The sequence below is a fragment of the Globicephala melas genome, chromosome 1 (genome assembly GCF_963455315.2).
Source record: "Globicephala melas chromosome 1, mGloMel1.2, whole genome shotgun sequence".
Taxonomy (NCBI): domain Eukaryota; kingdom Metazoa; phylum Chordata; class Mammalia; order Artiodactyla; family Delphinidae; genus Globicephala; species Globicephala melas.
In genome coordinates this window covers 76,905,645-76,923,660 of record NC_083314.1, presented here as the reverse complement: position 1 = coordinate 76,923,660, position 18,016 = coordinate 76,905,645, and the positions used below count along the sequence as shown (strand labels likewise).

The 18,016-nt window shown below is 40.1% G+C and overlaps 1 protein-coding gene across 5 annotated transcripts in view; it reads right to left on the bottom strand.

The window, feature by feature from the left end:
- Positions 1–18,016, bottom strand: part of GATAD2B (GATA zinc finger domain containing 2B) — an 81,606-nt gene that overhangs the window by 7,875 nt on the left and 55,715 nt on the right. For all 5 annotated transcript variants that reach the window (XM_060298964.1, XM_030841821.3, XM_070044360.1 and 2 more), the window contains 4 exons: positions 5,609–5,944; positions 1,507–1,636; positions 699–830; positions 258–386 (listed from right to left, as the gene is read on the bottom strand). In XM_060298964.1, coding sequence (XP_060154947.1) covers positions 258–386; positions 699–830; positions 1,507–1,636; positions 5,609–5,943 — 726 coding nt within the window. In that variant the 5' untranslated portion in view covers position 5,944. The remainder of the gene's footprint in view (positions 1–257; positions 387–698; positions 831–1,506; positions 1,637–5,608; positions 5,945–18,016) is intronic.

Here is an 18,016-nt window from a genome sequence, read left to right as displayed (position 1 = left end):
TTCTTTGGTATAAACTATTTAACCCTCTATGGAAAAGGGCTAAGCTGGAAACCTCTGGAGAAGAAAGACTACGGTGGGAAGATTAGTTATTCATCCTTCTACTGCAGACTAAATCATGCCATTAAGGACCAAAAGGACCATCTATGGTAATAACACCTCTATCAAGGCCAGGTTCTTCTATGATCTTACAAAAGCCCCAATACAGAGACAGGATAACAGGGCCCCCGGAAACTAAGATCACACTATGGGTCACATACCTGCAATGTCCTCAAATTCTGTTCAACCCCTTGTGCCCCAGGCCGGGATGGAAGTTTGGAGAGGCCTTGCTGTCCCACATGGGCAGGAGATGGCTGAACAATAGATGCTGCATTCTGTACAACTGGAGTCTGGGAGAGAGAAGAGAAAATGAGACAGTGGAAAAGGCTAATAATCGGAGGCAGAAATTTGGTACACTTCTAGACTTTCAAAACTCCTTGTCAGTCTGAAGCTCCTGTTGACCAGGAGGGAAAATAAGAAAAACAGAATCACTGTTTTCTTGATTAAGGCCCAAGATTAAAAAAAAAATCACTATTCCTAGAGACTAAAAACCATGGAACCAGAGAAGAATGAGCCACCCAGCTGAATCTACCTGGGGCAGCCCATTCTCAAACCAGTTTTTCTTTGCTTTCTGCTAGTCCCTTATTTCTCGGGCACAGTACCTTCTGGACGACATTCTCTTTCTGTAGCTGACTCTGTCTCAGTTTCTTTAACAGCACCAGTCGGGCTTCTTCCAATCTCAGCTCATCTCTCAGCTGCTTGATGAGCTGCTGCCGTTCCTCAATGCCTTTCCCCTGAGGAAACATGGAGACTATCAGCTATGGTAGCAGTTACTCAGAGTCCTTTCCTGCAAGATGATCTCTTCTTTTAGGTCCCAAACCTCCACCTTCCACAAGAAGCACAAGGGGCAATGGAATTGTTATCTTTGCGTCCCTAGCACACAGTCTGGCACAGTGCCTGGTATTCAGTAGGTACTCAAAAACTGCTTACAGAGTGAAAGAAGAGACCACATATAAATGCTAATTAACCAGATTCCTGGCAAAATAGAAGAACAGCCAAAGGGAGATATTGCTTTCCTTTAAAATAATGTTTCTCAATCTTTTAAAGCCATGTTTCCTCTAGAAATACATGAAAACTTAGGAATTCCTCCATATTCCGAGACCCAGGATAGAGTATAGAATGTATCCTTCTAGCTAAGAGTTTACTTCACATGACTTGAATTATGAAGTTTTCATTTTCCAAAGAAATTATATTGAATATGCATTTTCAAACTCTCTTCTCCACTTGATTCTAATAGTTCCCTCTAAAAGGGCACACCCTTGAGGCTGAGAATCACATATGAAGAGTTTCATCAATGGGTAGTTTTTAGATCCAAAAAGTAAACACTAAAAAACCAGACATGGGCGTCTCAGGGAATTAAAGAGAATAGTAGAAGCAAGAAATGGAGAAAGGAATCTTTCTTTTCTTTACCTTAAACATCTCTAGGTTGGCTGCTTTGAGTCTTTCTTCCATTCGGGAGCTGGAACGGGGACTGGAAGCCTCATTATCAGACAAAACAATGATGTCTGGGGAGGGAGTAAGCCTTCCTCGGTCTGGCTCACTAGACAAGAGAAGAAAAATTAAGGTACTTCCAACAGTGAAAGTTCATAGAAAAGTTCAGAAAACTTTTCTACACTGACCAAAGAAATCCAAGGAAACTTAAGTCTGTCCTGATTCACCCAGGGAAAGAGAGAGACATCCAAATCAAAGGATAAAATAGACACCAAGATGTAAGTGACGACAAAACCTCAGCAAAAGTATTTTTCCCATCTAAATTCCTTACAGAAGATGCAGACAGAAAGACACTGACTGGCTTTAGGAATGGGAAAAAGAGATGAGTGTTTTTGTCACACTGATTTTAATCAAAATTCCAAATGTTTTCCTTATATCTCAGTTTCCTTTTGGGTTGTCTTGTTAGTTACAGAGAAGGTCAAGAAAGAAATGGTTAGCTTCACAGGGGAAGAAAGACAAAGGCAGTAGAGCCTACTTGTCCACCCCAAATACAGATGACACACTGCTAAGGAGGCAACCCATGATACTGATAACATGGTCCTGCCTGTCTGATGATCTACAAAAAAGGGGGTTACATGACAACTCCTTTGGCAGTCTATCCTGTCAAGAGTTAAGGCCAAAAGAAGGTACTGTTGTCAATAGCCTGAGAGAATGGACAGTGCTAAGTATAAATGTCTACAGCCTTCTGGAGGACTGAAACTTCAGAATTAAATACATGGGACTTGCATCTACCTGCAAGTTCTACTTAGCATCTTCCCTCAGAAAGAAACTATCTAGAAATAACTTTGAAATCTAAATCTTCCACACTGGCTATGCCTTATGGCCAATCCTATTTATTAGACAACTCTGGTTTTGGTCTTCCTGGAGCAAGCCTTAAGAGCATCTTGTCCCTCTAAAATCATGAGAAATGGCACTCACTGCGTAAGACCTGGATAACAAGAACCCTGCAAATTCTAATTGCCGTAGGTTCCCAAGTCAGCGGCCATAACCTCTAACTCTCCTCTGATTTCTTAACTCAGAGTTATCTTCGCTGACCCTACTTCTTTGAGATTTATAGTGTATAGTCAGGAGTATGTAGGTCTAAAACAATGTGTTCTTAGATCTTATTTAAACAGGTAACTCAAACCTTTTATAACCACAGATCTTTATAGTCCTGAGAGTCTCTGACCATTTCTCAGGGCCTCTTGTCTCAGGTACTGTTGGGACTAGGATGCCTTTTGCACAAGGCACCCTGGATGGCTGGGACAGGCATTCAATTCCTCAACAGGGTAAAACTGAGTTACTAAAACAACCAAATTTAGCTGAGGAAATAAAGTAGGGAGACAGTCATAATAATGACCATCTTGGGAACTATTAAGTTTGTCTGGATCGCTCTATAACCACTGCTCACAGACACAGCAAGCTGAGAATGTAGGCTTACAGAAAAAGAAGTCACTAGAGGGAGAAAAGAACCTTCCATTCTCTAACCCCAAGTTCCTGGAGTAATGGTCAGGCCTAAATGAAGAGTTTTAATTTTTACTTATCATTTCTATATTCCCTCATGCCCCCCCTTCCCCATCCCTAACAAGAACATGGGTGAACAACTTTGAGGTCTGGTAGATTTCTACTTCTTCTACATGATTCCCCAATGCTTACATCGACAGTCAGAACTCTTTCCATCCTGGTCCTGGCTGGATACACACCTCACAGATTATTTCTAACCTAAGGAATTCTTCCTTGCTCAAATGAGTGCCACCTACTGCTAAGGACTGTCCAGCAACAGGACAAGCAGAGACATTCCTACATGGAGATTTTGGAATTGAGCGACATTTATAAGGAAGTAGTATCTGAGAAAACCCTAAATGATATTTTATTCCCAGATATAATGAGACTCACATTAGATAGACAGCACAGGTAAGGCAAAGCCCAAGTCAAGTTTCATTCTTCAATTTTTTTTTTTTAACTTTTGACCTGGAATTCTGGCCTCATTTATTAAGCTTTTCCGGAGACAGAAATTATTTTGCTACTTTCCCAAACACATATATGATTTACAATATTTGGTGTTCTTAAGTATGAAACCCTACCAATTAGATAATATTAAAAGCCAGACTTGCTGCTGACATCATTTTGTGACTCAGACTGGCAAATTCCCAGAAATTATAAAACTCCTAATCCTTATCCAGGTAGTAAAAACAAAACCAGAAAGAAAACTGCCACGTCCCGACAGCATTCCAAAACATAAGCAGTGTTGGTTTCATGCATATCTTATTTCACAGATATCATAACTTGCCCAACTGATGGCAAAAAAAAAAAAGATATTTAGGCAATTATGGCTATCACGTCAAGAGCCCTTCCTTCTTTCTGCTTTTAAATTCCAATTCCCTCCTCCTTTTTTATCCACATCAAATAAACCATTGTTCTCCATGCTGAGCAATCTATCAGTCTAGTTCATTCTTACAATAAGCTTGAGGCTAAGTGGAAATAGCTGTCAGTATATCTGGTCTGGTGAAAGGGAAGAAGAACGACAGGGGAGATAGGGCCCATTTTTTCACGCAGAATGGGGATCTAGATGGTTTACATCAAGTCTCTTTTCCTGGAGACCATTAAAAACAGTTCCCAGTTTCCAAAGAATCAAGTTTCAAAAGTTCATTCCTCTAATAAAATTAAACACACTGGTAGAGTTTTCAGGGTACTCTTTTCAATACAGAATTTATCTGTGATACACTGTAATTCCAACAGAACTGAGATCTTATCAAAATGTGTAACAATGTTTCTATGAAAAACACATTTTCAGTTCCAATGTGCATGTAAGGAATCCACCTAACATTTCTCCTCTTCATTGTCCCCAATGAAGTAGGATTAGTCATTTGCCCCAGAAGGTTAAGGGTGATTATGGGGCAAGTGGGTTACTCAGGTGCATTATCTCATTCACCCACTTTTCTTTTTTTCTAAAAGGATCTAAGGATTAATCTACTTTCATAATACTCTGCCGATACTATGTATAGCTCCCAAGAATTTTTCTCTTCTTCCACAACCACTAGAGAACTTACCTGAAGTTTCCTAAGGGTTTTAATGCTATTACCAAGAACAATGTTCCCCTACTGGGTGTGGTTTAAAAAAATAATTCTGGGACAATACTAATAAGTAAACATTAAAAGGTAGAGAAAGAAACCCAAGTAAGATTGTAAACCATTCCTTCCTTTTTTCTTCTTTCTGCATCAGTCCAGCTTCTTAAGGATCCTGCTTTAGATCAGTCCTAGGACAAAGTCAGCAAGGTCAACTGGAGGGCAATTGAACAGTGAAGAGTAATTCTCATGTCTATCAGGTGTTTCTGAACCATGAATAAACTGAATGTTCTTAGAACTAGGGTTGTCTATACTATGATTCATTGTTCAGGTAGACTCTAACCTCAGCCAGTTCTAGGTACCTCTTTATATTGTGTTCTCCACAGTTCCAAGTACTCAACCTTGACCAAGACCTGTGAAAACATGTGCTTGTGTGCTGTGTGTATGAAAGAGCACAAGCATGAGGGTACTCATATAAGTCAATGTGTATGCACATATGGGGCTTGGGGAATGTGGCACAAATGAAGTAAGAATGTAGAGGATTAGCATATAAAGTTCCTTGTTAACACAAGAAAAGACAGGCCCATGCTCTTTGATGTAATAAAAGCTGGGTCTCCATAATAAACACATCCCTAAAACTCTTGGGATGATCTGAAGAAAAGACTGTTCTTCCTCCTAAAATGGCCATAAGATTAGAGTGAAAGTGTATATTAACTCGCTTCTAACTGGGGTATCAACTCTTAGTGCCTCCTTTATCCAGAAATGGCCACTTTATCTTAAGGGTAATAATTTTTGGAGGCACCTAGTTTCATCTAGAAACAAGAGGAATTCACGGTCAAGCCAGATAGCACAGGTACGTCTTCATTCAAGAAGCTTTAAGTTGAAAAACACCCTCCTCTCATTGGAAGTCATTCATTTTTCATAGGCTTAGTTTATGATGAGACCCTATCTATGGAGGCAGCTGAACCAAGCCATACCTCCGTCTAGCACTCATATCCACAGGCTCATCATTGATGTTTTCTTTGCCTGGCCTTCCAGCAGTCCTGTTGTCTCCATGAGGCCTGAGATTCCCATTGAGCTTCTCTTCATAGCCCTTGACACCACTGCCATCCTGTTTGGTGGGTAACTCATGTGGCACTTCAAGATTTGCCAAATCCTTCCGTTTGAGCAGTGCCAACATTTTCAGACGTTCCATGGCCTCATGTCCCTCCATTTTGAGTCGCTTAGCCAGGACATCATCTCGCTCATCAGCTGGGTCCAAGCTCCGCTTCAACAGATTCAGGCGAAGAGCATCCTCTGTCATTCTATCCATCCTATGGAAAGAAATATACAAGTGGTTTATCAGAATAAAGGCCCTTAAATAGTCCATAAGGAAAGAAGAATCATAGGGATATACATGGAAGGTCAACATTAAATGAGCTAACATTCTACCCTATAACTTCCTAGATGATCTATATTAAAGGAGATTTCATCTCTCAACCTCAGCAGTGAAAGTAAACTTCAAAAGCTTTCCAGTCACTGAGGCTCTTACTGTATAGATGCCTGAAACCAAATACCATGCTCACCTGGATAGTCCATTAAGAGCCTACATCTCTCAAAAAAGTAAACATTCTTTTGTGACTGGCTTTCTGTACATGCATGCTCAAAAGTCAGATGCTTTGGTTTTAATTCTCATACCAAATTCTTCTCCTGGAGAAGACTCTTTTATGAATGGGAAGTTCCTCAGGTCACTCATGCATATCTTTAATTGGCCTATATTACTGATGGAGACCAAGGGCATCTAACAGGAAGCCTCAGTTGTCTGCATACAGCGAGGGTCAGAGGGGCCCATTTATCTGCCCTCAATTCTATATAAATTCAGTATCTTGGCTTTGGTTAATGAAGAACTCAGGCTGATAAAAGGTAATATTTTCTTTACTCATACAGCAAAATTATTACAGACAAGCTAATAATCATTTGTCCTTCTCATTTTGATTTCTTACACTAACAAAATCTAGACACACAATTTCACCAGCACTTTTTAAATCCAGGGTTATCTTCCTGGTAGGAAAAAGCAATGTGACACTGGAAAGAAAAATTTTTGAGTCATCAAAACATAGGTTCAAACTGCTACTTTTACAAGGTCAAATATTTAATAAGTTACTTTACCGCCCCAAGCCTCAATTCCATCTGTAGAAGTGGGCACTTGGAAGAGGGCTCAACGAAATTTAATTCCTATACCCTCAGGATATGACTACTACACCTAAGATACAAGATCAGGCTTGATAATTCATAGATTCAAGTAGTAAGACAGAGAAGATTACCAATGTTAATTGGTGCTCTTGCGAAGAAAAACATGTATACACTTGAGACATCTTCCTTCCTGTAGTGCAGAGTAAAATAAGAGCTATCTGATTTTCTTCTAGTTATAATGAGGAAAAACAGTAACCAACAAAAGAATTTCCAGCAAGAGGAAACAGACCTTCTGGAGACCAGAGAAAAGTCAGAACTCAGATCTCTGAATTTTAAGGTAATGTTTCTTAATTCTCTCTCTTTTTTTTTTGGCGGGGGTACGCGGGCCTCTCACTGCTGTGGCCTCTCCCGTTGCAGAGGACATGCTCCGGACGCGCAGGCTCAGCGGCCATGGCTCATGGGCCCAGCCGCTCTGTGGCATGTGGGATCTTCCCGGACCGGGGCATGAACCCACGTCCCCTGCATCGGCAGGCGGACTCTCAACCACTGCGCCACCAGGGAAGCCCTCTTTCTCTTTTTTAAAGAACAGTTTTGTTGAGATATAATTCACATATCATACAGTTCACCTATTTAAAGTGTATGATTTCAGTAAGGTAGATAGCTAGTGGGAAGCAGCCGCATGGCACAGGGATATTGGCTCGGTGCTTTGTGACAGCCTGGAGGGGTGGGATAGGGAGGGTGGGAGGGAGGGAGACGCAACAGGGAAGACATATGGGAACATATGTTTATGTATGACTGATTCACTTTGTTATAAAGCAGAAACTAATACACCATTGTAAAGCAATTATACCCCAATAAAGATGTTAAAAAAATAAATAAAGTGTATGATTTAGTGGTTTTCAGTATATCCACAGAGTTGTGCAACCATCACCACATCAGTATTAGAACATTTTCATTATCTCCTCCTTAAAAAAACCCATACCCATTAGCAGTCACTCTCTTCCCCCTTCACCTCTATTCCCCACTAATTTACTTTCTGTCTCTAAATTTGCCTATTTTGGACTTTTTTTTTTAAGAGCTCTTTATTGGAGTATAATTGCTTCACAATACTGTGTTAGGTTCTGTTGTACAACAAAGCGAATCAGCCATATGCATACGTATGTCCCCATAACCCCTCCCTCTTGAGCCTCCCTCCCATCCTCCCTATCCCACCCCTCTAGGTCACTGCAAAGCACCGAGCTGATCTCCCTGGGCTATGCTGCTGCCTCCCACCAGCCAACTATTTTACATTCAGTAGTATATATACGTCGATGATACTCTCACTTCACCCCAGCTTCGCCCTCCCACCCCATGTCATCAAGTCCATTCTCTATGTCTAATTCTTTATTCCTGCCCTGCAACTAGGTTCATCAGTAACTTTTTTTTTTTAAGATTCCATATATATGTGTTAGCATACAGTATTTGTTTTTCTCTTTCTGACTTACTTCACTCTGTATGACAGACTCTAGGTCCATCCACCTCACTACAAATAACTCAATTTGGTTTCTTTTTATGGCTGAGAAATATTCCACTGTATATATGTGCCACATCTTCTTTATCCATTCATCTGTCGACGGACACTTAGGTTGCTTCCATGTCCTGGCTATTGTAAATAGAGCTGCAATGAACACTGTGGTACGTGACTCTTTTTGAATTATCATTTTCTCAGGGTATATGCCCAGTGGGATTGCTGGGTCGTATGGTAGGTCTATTTTTAGTTTTTTAAGGAACCTCCATACTGTTTTCCATAGTGGTTGTATCACATTACATTCCCACCAACAGTGTAGGAAGGTTCCCTTTTCACCACACCCTTTCCAGCATTTATTGTTTCTAGCATTTTTGATAATGGCCATTCTGACCGGCGTGAGGTGATACCTCATTGTAGTTTTGACTTGCATTTCTCTAATAATTAGTGATGTTGAGTATCTCTTCATATGCCTCTTGGCCATCTGTGTATGTCTTCCTCGGTGAAATATCTATTTAGGTCTTCCGCCCATTTTTTGGACTTTTTTTGCGGTACGCAGGCCTTTCACTGTTGTGCCTCTCCCGTTGAGGAGCACAGGCTCTGGACACGCAGGCTCAGCGGCCACGGATCACAGGCCCAGCCGCTCTGCAGCACGTGGGATCTTCCCGGACCAAGGCACGAACCCATGTCCCCTGCATCGGCAGGCGGACTCCCAACCACTGTGCCACCAGGGAAGCCCATGTTTTGTTTTTTTTTTAACATCTTTATTGGAATATAATTGCTTTACAATGGTATGTTAGTTTCTGCTTTATAACAAAGTGAATCAGCTATACATATACATATATCCCCATATCTCCTCCCTCTTGCATCTCCCTTTCACCCTCCCTATCCCACTAGCATTATGTTTTTAAGGTTCATTCATGTTGTAGCATATACCATTACTTCATTTTTTTATGGCCTAATGATATTCCATTGTATGAATATATAATATTTTGTTTATTCATTTATCAATTTATAGACATTTGGTTTGTTTCCCTTTTTTTTTTTTTTGGCCACACCATGTGGCAGGTGGGATCCTAGTTCCCCAACCAGGGATCAAACCCATGCCCCTACAATGGAAGCACAGTTTTAACCACTGGGGCAGCCAGGGAAGTCCCCCACTTTTTACTATTATGAATAATGCTATGAACTTTATAGCATTTATACAAGTTTTTGTATGAACACATGTTTTCAATTCCCTTGGATATATAACTGTGAGTAGAACTGCGGGGTCCTAAGGTAACTCTCTTTAACATCTTGAAGAACTGTTACGCTGTTTTCCAAAATGGCTGCAATGAGGGTTCCAATTTCTCCATATCCTCTTAATTCCCTTTTAACAGCTATAGATATGAAACATATTATAGCATATATAAACATTCTTTAGCTGCAGGATCCCCAGAGATTTCTTATTTTGACATGTGTTACTTCTGAAGTGGTTTACCTCTGAAAAATACCCCCAGATGGAGTGACTGGAAAGTTGAATGCTACAGAACATCAAAAGTTAAGCCCTAATTCCACAATAACAATGTCTTGGGTAATTTGATCAACACCTCATATTGAGAGTATGATTGAGAATACCATGAGGAGTTGCAGATGGTAAAAAGTCTGTCACTCAACTAATTATATACCTAGATGAAAAAAGTACTTTAGAAAAGTACACAGCAAAATATATGAGTGTATATTAACACAATACAGTGTTCTAAGTTTTGAGATAAATTATATTTATGAGTACTGAAAGTATATGACAAAATGACAAAATTCAACAACCTGGAGCTGAATGGAATTTGGGATGCCATCATTAGCTTGGCTTCTTCAACTGATAGTTATATGAGTAGCTGAAATCAGTTCAAAAAATTTCCCCTTTATTATAATGACATAAATGGGGACACTGGAAGTTGGGAGAAACCAGAACCAGATATTTGAATGTCCTTTCTCAATAGATGGCTTGAGAACTCTGACCAAAATTTCGTTGCCCACTCTTGACTTTACTGGCCCAACTTTATGTACTCATAGCCATGCCTGCTTCAAAATCCAATGAAATATGGATGAATCTTGAAAACAATCATACTAAGTAAAGTCAGCCAGACACTGACTTTACTTAGTCAGAAGGACAACTATTTTATGGTTCCACTTATATAAGGTACCTAAAATAGGCATATTCATAGAGAAAAAGCAGAATAGAGTCCATCAGTGGCTGGGGGTGGAGAGAAGGTAGTAAGGAGTTATTATTTAATGGGAACATCGCATGTCTCTGTGATGAAGAAAAAGTTCTTAAATAGATAGTAGTGATGGCTGCACATTGTGAAAGTACTCAAAGCTGAACTGTACACTTTAAAATGTTTAAAATAGTAAATTTTATTTTATGTATATTTTGCCACAATAAAAAAAATCCAATGTAACAGAGACTGATTAAAAATGGGCAAAAGTGATCTTTTGGGGATGATCTAAAACTTGATTGTAGTGACAGCTGCACAACTCTATCTATCTATCTATCTATCTATTTATTTATTGTCTGCGCCACGAGTCATGTGGGATCTTAGTTCCCTGACCAGGGACTGAACCCACACCCCCTGCATTGGAAGCGTGGAGTCTTAACCACTGGACCACCAGGGAAGTCCCTGCACATTTACTTTAAAAAAAAAAAAATCAGGGCTTCCCTGGTGGCGCAGTGGTTGAGAATCTGCCTGCCAATTCAGGGGACACGGGTTCGAGCCCTGGTCTGGGAAGATCCCACATGCCACAGAGCAGCTGGGCCCGTGAGCCACAACTACTGAGCCTGCGCGCCTGGAGCCTGTGTTCCACAACAAGGGAGGCCGCGATAGTGAGAGGCCCGCGTACCGCGATGAAGAGTGGCCCCCGCTTGTCGCAACTAGAGAAAGCCCTCGCACAGAAACGAAGACCCAACACAGCCAAAAAATAAATTAATTACTTAAAAAAAAAAAATCACTGAATCATACACTTAAATTATACTCCAATGAAGTTGCAAAAATAATATTCAATGTAAGTTTGTCACACACAAATTCCTCTCCAAAAAGTAAAACAAAAATTCTGTAAAATGAATGTTGTATGTTGCCTTTTAATGCCTAATCCAACTTTTCTGTTTCTTCTGGGCTGCAAATAATAACTAATATTTCTTAAGTACCTACTTAAAAGTCAAAAATGCTACTAGCTACTAGGCACTTTATTATGTATTCTTATTTAAATTACCTCAACAAGTTACTAAGTGGTACTATTTCTACTTTAGAGGTGGGAAAAAGTGTCAAATCAAGTACCCCAAGACTGCAAAGCTTTGGATAGTGAATCTCGAATTCCAACGCAGGTCTAGCTCACTTCAAAAATCTATTATACATTTTACAGCTATTTCAAAAAAAAAAATCTATTACACAGTACATCTCGCTACTCAGAGAGAGAGAATCTTAAGAAGCAGTGTTGTGTATTCATGTATTTGCACATGCATCTAACACATCCATTCCCCCCCAGACATTACATATATACTATGTGACAAGTTCAGGGTTAGGTACTAGGAGTAAAGGTGAAAAAAGACCAGGTCACTGTCTTTAACAATTTCATTCTGATAGGAGACAGACGTGCATATAACTAAAGTACTTAGATGTTACATTTCCTCTGCCTTCCCTATATCCTGCTTTTCTTCCTCATAATGAAGAGAATTCAATTCATCCAGAGGCAAAAGTTAGAAGCCTGGAAATCATCTTTGACTTTTCCAGACTCTTAAATCTAAGTCACCAAGTCCTATCAATTCTATTATCTTCCTCTGAATGAGAAAATATGTAACACTGGTGTGTTGCTTTGGCAGCCGCCTTGTGACCATGAGGGAAGGCAGCTTGCAGATAAAGCAGACACTGTGCACAGTAGAATACTGAGAGGAGAGCTAATTACACAGCTGTGCCATCAGATCAAACTACTTTGAAGCTAGTCCTGTTACACAGACCAATAAATTCCTTTAATGCTTAAGCCAGTATGAACTCGGTTTTCTGTTACCTAAACTGAAAATATCCTAAAGAATAGATAACTGTCAGAAGTGCTGAAATGAAATCAAAGTGGAGATATCCAATAAACAGGTGGATACGAGGCACACAAAGAGAGCCAGAGTTCAGGCCAGAGCTGGAGATAAATATTTGAACAGGTAAAGGAGGTAATTGAAGTAATGTACAGGGATGAGTGAAACTGTCCAGAAAAAGAAATGAATATATACTCAGAAGGAAAAGAGCCAAGGATAGAACCTTGGGCAGTACCTACATTTAAGGATTGGCTGGTCAGAGGAAACTAAGAGAGCTGGTGGAAAACTAGGAAAGCATGACATGTCAACAAATTAAAGAAGAGTAGTTAATTGTGTCCAACAATTTACAGGAGAAAAATGTCCAGCTTTAAATTTACTGTTGACTGTTGTAAAAAACAAGAATGGCCAGATGGTGACAAAGCTTTGATTCATGCTTGTCAAGTTTTTGACTCATTGTTAGCCCCAAATCAAAATACAGGTCTGCAGCGAAAACTTTTAGAAGATTCTGAGAGGGAAGAGGAGGGATAGACGTGAGTAAAATGAATTAGTATCTACTGAGCTGCCTTTTATTTACTAGGCAATGTACAAGGCCCTTTATATTTATTCCCTCATTTAATCACATTAGAGAAATACTAATTTATTTTTAGTGAATTAAACTTTACAGATACAGTTGAAGCACTCTGTGTCACTTCCCCACCAAACCATTCTCTATCCTCCCTTCTTCCCTTCCCAGAGAAAGGCATTATGATGGATTTGTTATCATTCTATTACATATATATGTATCCATAAATAGTACATAGTATAGTATTTATTTATTTGTTTGTTTGTTTAGGCCGCACCACACCTAAACAATTCCCTAGTTCATGTATTTTTAAAAGTAGCTCTTGGGAGACTTCCCTGGCCGTCCAGTGGCTAGGGCTCCGCGCTCCCAGTGCAGGGGACCTGGGTTTGATCCCTGGTCAGGGAACTAGATCCCACATGCTGCAGCTGGGATTCCACATGCCGCAGCTAAGAGATTCCCGCATATTGAACTAAGACCCGGCAAAGCCAAAAAAAAAAAAAAAGTAGCTCTTGTATGTATCCTTTTTCATTTTGCTTTTCAATGTTTAATTTTTTAATATTTAAAATTTATCCAAGTAAATACATGAAGCACCAATTCATTTGTTTTAACTGCTGTGTAGAACTCCACAGCAAAAATATTTGATTCAGTAATCATTCTCCAATTCAACATTTAGGCACCAATATGTTGATGTTTAAACCAATGCTGTGATTTCCACTTCTGGCCAAGATTCTGTAACACAGGACAGATTTGCCCTCTCACCTGAAATAACAAAAAACCTCCAGACAAAATATATGAAACAAGGTTTTCAAGACACTGGACATCAGGCAACAAAGGATAGTGATCCCAGAGGGACAGGAAACAAATGAGGTGAGCTCTACAACTGCACTTGTTTTTGCCATAGGAGAGTTACTTTTTTTTTTTAAAAAAAAAAACCCTTTTATTTATTTATTTTTTGGCCTCATGGCACGTGGGATCATAGTTCCCTGACCAGGAATGGAACCCGCACCCCCCGCAGTGGAAGTGCAGAGCCTTAACCATTGGACTGCCAGGGAACTCTGCCATAGGAGAGTTTCTAGGACATAATGCGGGGAGGGGGAAATGAGGCAGAGCCAGGCAGACTCCTGAGTTCAAGAGAGGGCGATGGGGCTTCCCTGGTGGCGCAGTGGTTGAGAGTCCGCCTGCCGATGCGGGGACACGGGTTCGTGCTCCGGTCCGGGAAGATCCCACATGCTGCGGAGTGGCTGGGCCCGTGAGCCACGGCCGCTGAGCCTGCGCGTCATCTGGAGCCTGTGCTCCGCAACGGGAGAGGCCACAACAGTGAGAGGCCAACATATTGCAAAACAAACAAACAAACAAACAAAAAACAAAGAGAGGGAGATGAGGGTGTAAGCGTATAGTGAGACAAAGGCAGCTAGATTTCAAAAAGGAAAGAGTACCATAGAAGTAAGAACTGCAGAAAGATGGCTGCCGATGCTCCGCAACGGGAGAGGCCACAACAGTGAGAGGCCTGCGTACCACAAAAAAAAAAAAAAAAAAAGAGTAGCTCCTGCTCGCCACAACTAGAGAAAGCCCGTGCGCAGCAACTAAGACCCAACACAGCCAAAAGAATAAAGAGAAGAAAAGAAATAACAGTCAAAATGAATAAATGATGAAAACTATAAACCTACAAATCCAAGAACTTCAACAAACCTGAAGCACAAGAAACATGATAAAAACTACACCAAGGGACGTCATAATCAAATTGCTCAAAACTACTATAAAGGGACTTCCTTAGCTGTCCAGTGGTTAAGCCTTTGCCTTCCAATGCAGGGGGTGTGGGTTTGATCCCTGGTCTGGGAGCTAAGATCCCACATGCCTCACGGCCAAAAAAACAAAACATAAAACAGAAGCAAATAAGTAGTGGTACATATATACAATAGAATATTACTCAGCCATAAAAAGGAACGAAATTGAGTCATTTGTTGAGACATGGATGGATCTAGAGACTGTCATACAGAGTGAAGTAAGTCAGAAAGAGAAAGACAAATATCGTATATTAACGCATTTATGCGGAACCTAGAAAAATGGTACAGATGAACCGGTTTGCAGGGCAGAAGTTGAGACACAGATGTAGAGAACAAACGTTTGGACACCAAGGGGGGAAAGCCGTGGTGGGGTGGGGATGGTGGTGTGCTGAATTGGGTGATTGGGATTGACATGTATACACTGATGTGTATAAAATTGATGACTAATAAGAACCTTCAGTATAAACAAACAAAAACAATAAAAAAACAAGCAATATTGTAACAAATTCAATAAAGACTTAAAAAAAATGGTCCACATCAAAAAAAAACATGATTACATGTAAAGATAAGGATAACATCAAATTTCTTGCTGGAAACAATGCAAAAGAGAAGACAGCAACATCCTTAAAATACTGAAAGAAAAAAATCTGACAATCTAAAATACCATACCTATCAAAAAAATACCATTTAAAAACAAAGATGAAATAAAGACTTTTTCAGTCATTTTAAATTTCCTTTATCAATGTTCTCCTTTACAATTTATATTTATTTGTATCTTAAAAAGTTCCCCTAATTATGGTCCCAAAGCTTATTTTGTCTGAAAACTATATACATAGTTCTACTATAGGTAAAACAGATAAGCAACAAGGATTTACTGTATAGCACAGAACTATATTCAGTATCTTATAATAAACTGTAATGCAAAATAATCTGAAAGTATATATGTAACTGAATCACTTTGCTGTACACCTGAAACACAATATTGTAAATCAACTATACTTCAATTTTTAGAAAAAGTGTTATTAACTATAGTCACCATGCTGTACATTACACCTCCATGATTTATTTTATAACTGGAAGTTTGTACCTTTTGACCACCGTCACCCATTTTTGCTCCATTTCCCCCCAGCCGCCCTGGCAACCACCAATCTGCCCTCTGTATCCATGAGTTGGGGTTTTTTGTTTTGTTTTGTTTTGTTTTGTTTACATTCAACATATAAGATCATACAGTATTTGTCTTTCTCTGTTTCACTTATTTCACTTAGCATAATGCCCTCAAGGTCCATCCATGTTGTCACAAATAGCAAGATTTCCTTCTTTTTAATGACTAATCCACTTTGTGTGTGTGTGTATACACATATATATCACATTTTCTTTACCTATTCATCCACTGATGGACACTCAGGTTGCTTCCATGTCTTGGCTATTGTAAATACTGCCACAAAAAACATGAAGGTACATTATCTTTTCAAGTTAAGTGTTTTTGTTTCCTTTAGATAAATATCCACAAGTGGAGCTGTTGGATCATATGGTAGTTCTAGTTTTAATTTTTTTGAGGAACCTCCATACTGTTTTTCAAAATGGCTGCACCAATTTACATTACCACCAACCATGCACAAGGATTCCCACTTCCCCATCCTCGCCAACACTAACTTCTTGTCTTTTTGATAACAGCCATTCTAACAAGTGTGAGGAGATAACTCACTGTTATTTTTTGGGGGTTTTTTTGTTTTTAATTTATTTTTGGTTGTGTTGGGTCTTCGTTGCTCTGCGTGGGCTTTCTCTAGCTGCGGCGAGCGGCGGCTACTCTTCGTTGCGGTGCGTGGGCTTCTCACTGTGGTGGCTTCTCTTGTTGCGGAGCACGGGCTCTAGGCTTGCGGGCTTCAGTAGTTGTGGCATGAGGGCTCAGTAGTTGTGGCTTACGGGCTCTAGAGCGCAGGCTCAGTAGTTGTGGCGCACGGGCTTAGTTGCTCCAAGGCATGTGGGATCTTCCTGGACCAGGGCTTGAATCCGTGTCCCCTGCATTGGCAGGCGGATTCTTAACCACTGCGTCACCAGGGAAACCCTCACTGTGGTTTTGATTTGCATTTCCCTGATGATTAGTGATGATGAACACCTTTTCATGTACCTGTTGGCCATCTGTAATGTCTTTTTTTTTTTTTTGGCCGCACGTCTCAGTTCCCCAACCAGGGAAATGAATCCATGCCACCGCAGTGAAAGACCAGAATCCTAACCATTAGGCCTCCAGGGAACTTCCCCATCTGTATGTCTTCATGACCATTTATTCTTACTCTCCCCTTCACTAGTTTCTACTGATATTCCTAATTCTAACTGTATGCATGCCCTTGGGCTCAATCATGTACCTTTTCTTTATTTGCACTCACTCTCTACATAATCTCATATATTCCTATGGCTTTAAAGAGCAACTATATGCTAATTCCGAAATTTATATTCCTGGACCTCACCTCTCCTCTAAAATTCTCTTTATATATTCAACTGCCTAACTGTTATCTCCATTTGGATGTCTAACAGGCATTTTATGAATTTATGTCCAAAACTGAATTTCTGAACTCCTGGGATAAAAACTTTTTCTTCCCCTAGTGCTTCCCACCTCAGTAAACGACACTGCCATTCAACCAATTGCTTAAATCAAACTCTTTGGAGTCATTCTTGGTTTCTCTTTCTCACACCCTACATGCATTCCATCTGTAAATTCTGTCAGTACTCCTTTCCAAATATATTTCAAATCTGACATCTTATCACCACTGTCATGTTATTATTCTAGTCCAAGCTATTGTCATCTCCTGCCCAGACTATTGTAACTTTTTTAAACTCTGCTTCTGCTCTTGCCCTTCTCAGTCTATGTTCCACAGAGAAACAAGAGTGATCTTTCTAAAATTTAAGTGAGATCGTATCACTCCTTTGCTCAAAATGCTTTTTAATGGCATCTGTAGTGGTTTACAAACACTGTCACCCCAAATTCTTTGAAATTCCTCATATCAAGAGGTGGTGGTGGTGGTGGTGGGGAATCTGTGTCCCCTTCCCTTGAATCTAGGTGGGTTTATGACTGCTTCAACCTGTAGAGTATAGCAGAAGTGATGTTGGGTGACTTCTGCCACTGGGTTATAAAAAGCAATGCAGCTTTTGCCTTATCCTCTGGAACACTGAAGTCTGGAGACCGTTCGAACTGCTTTCTAAGAGGTACAACTACCTTGAGGCTGCCATAGTGTGAAGAAGCAAAGCCTCAGGGAGAAGTCACATGTAGACACTTCAGTTGACAGGCCTACTCTTCAAGTCATCTCAGCC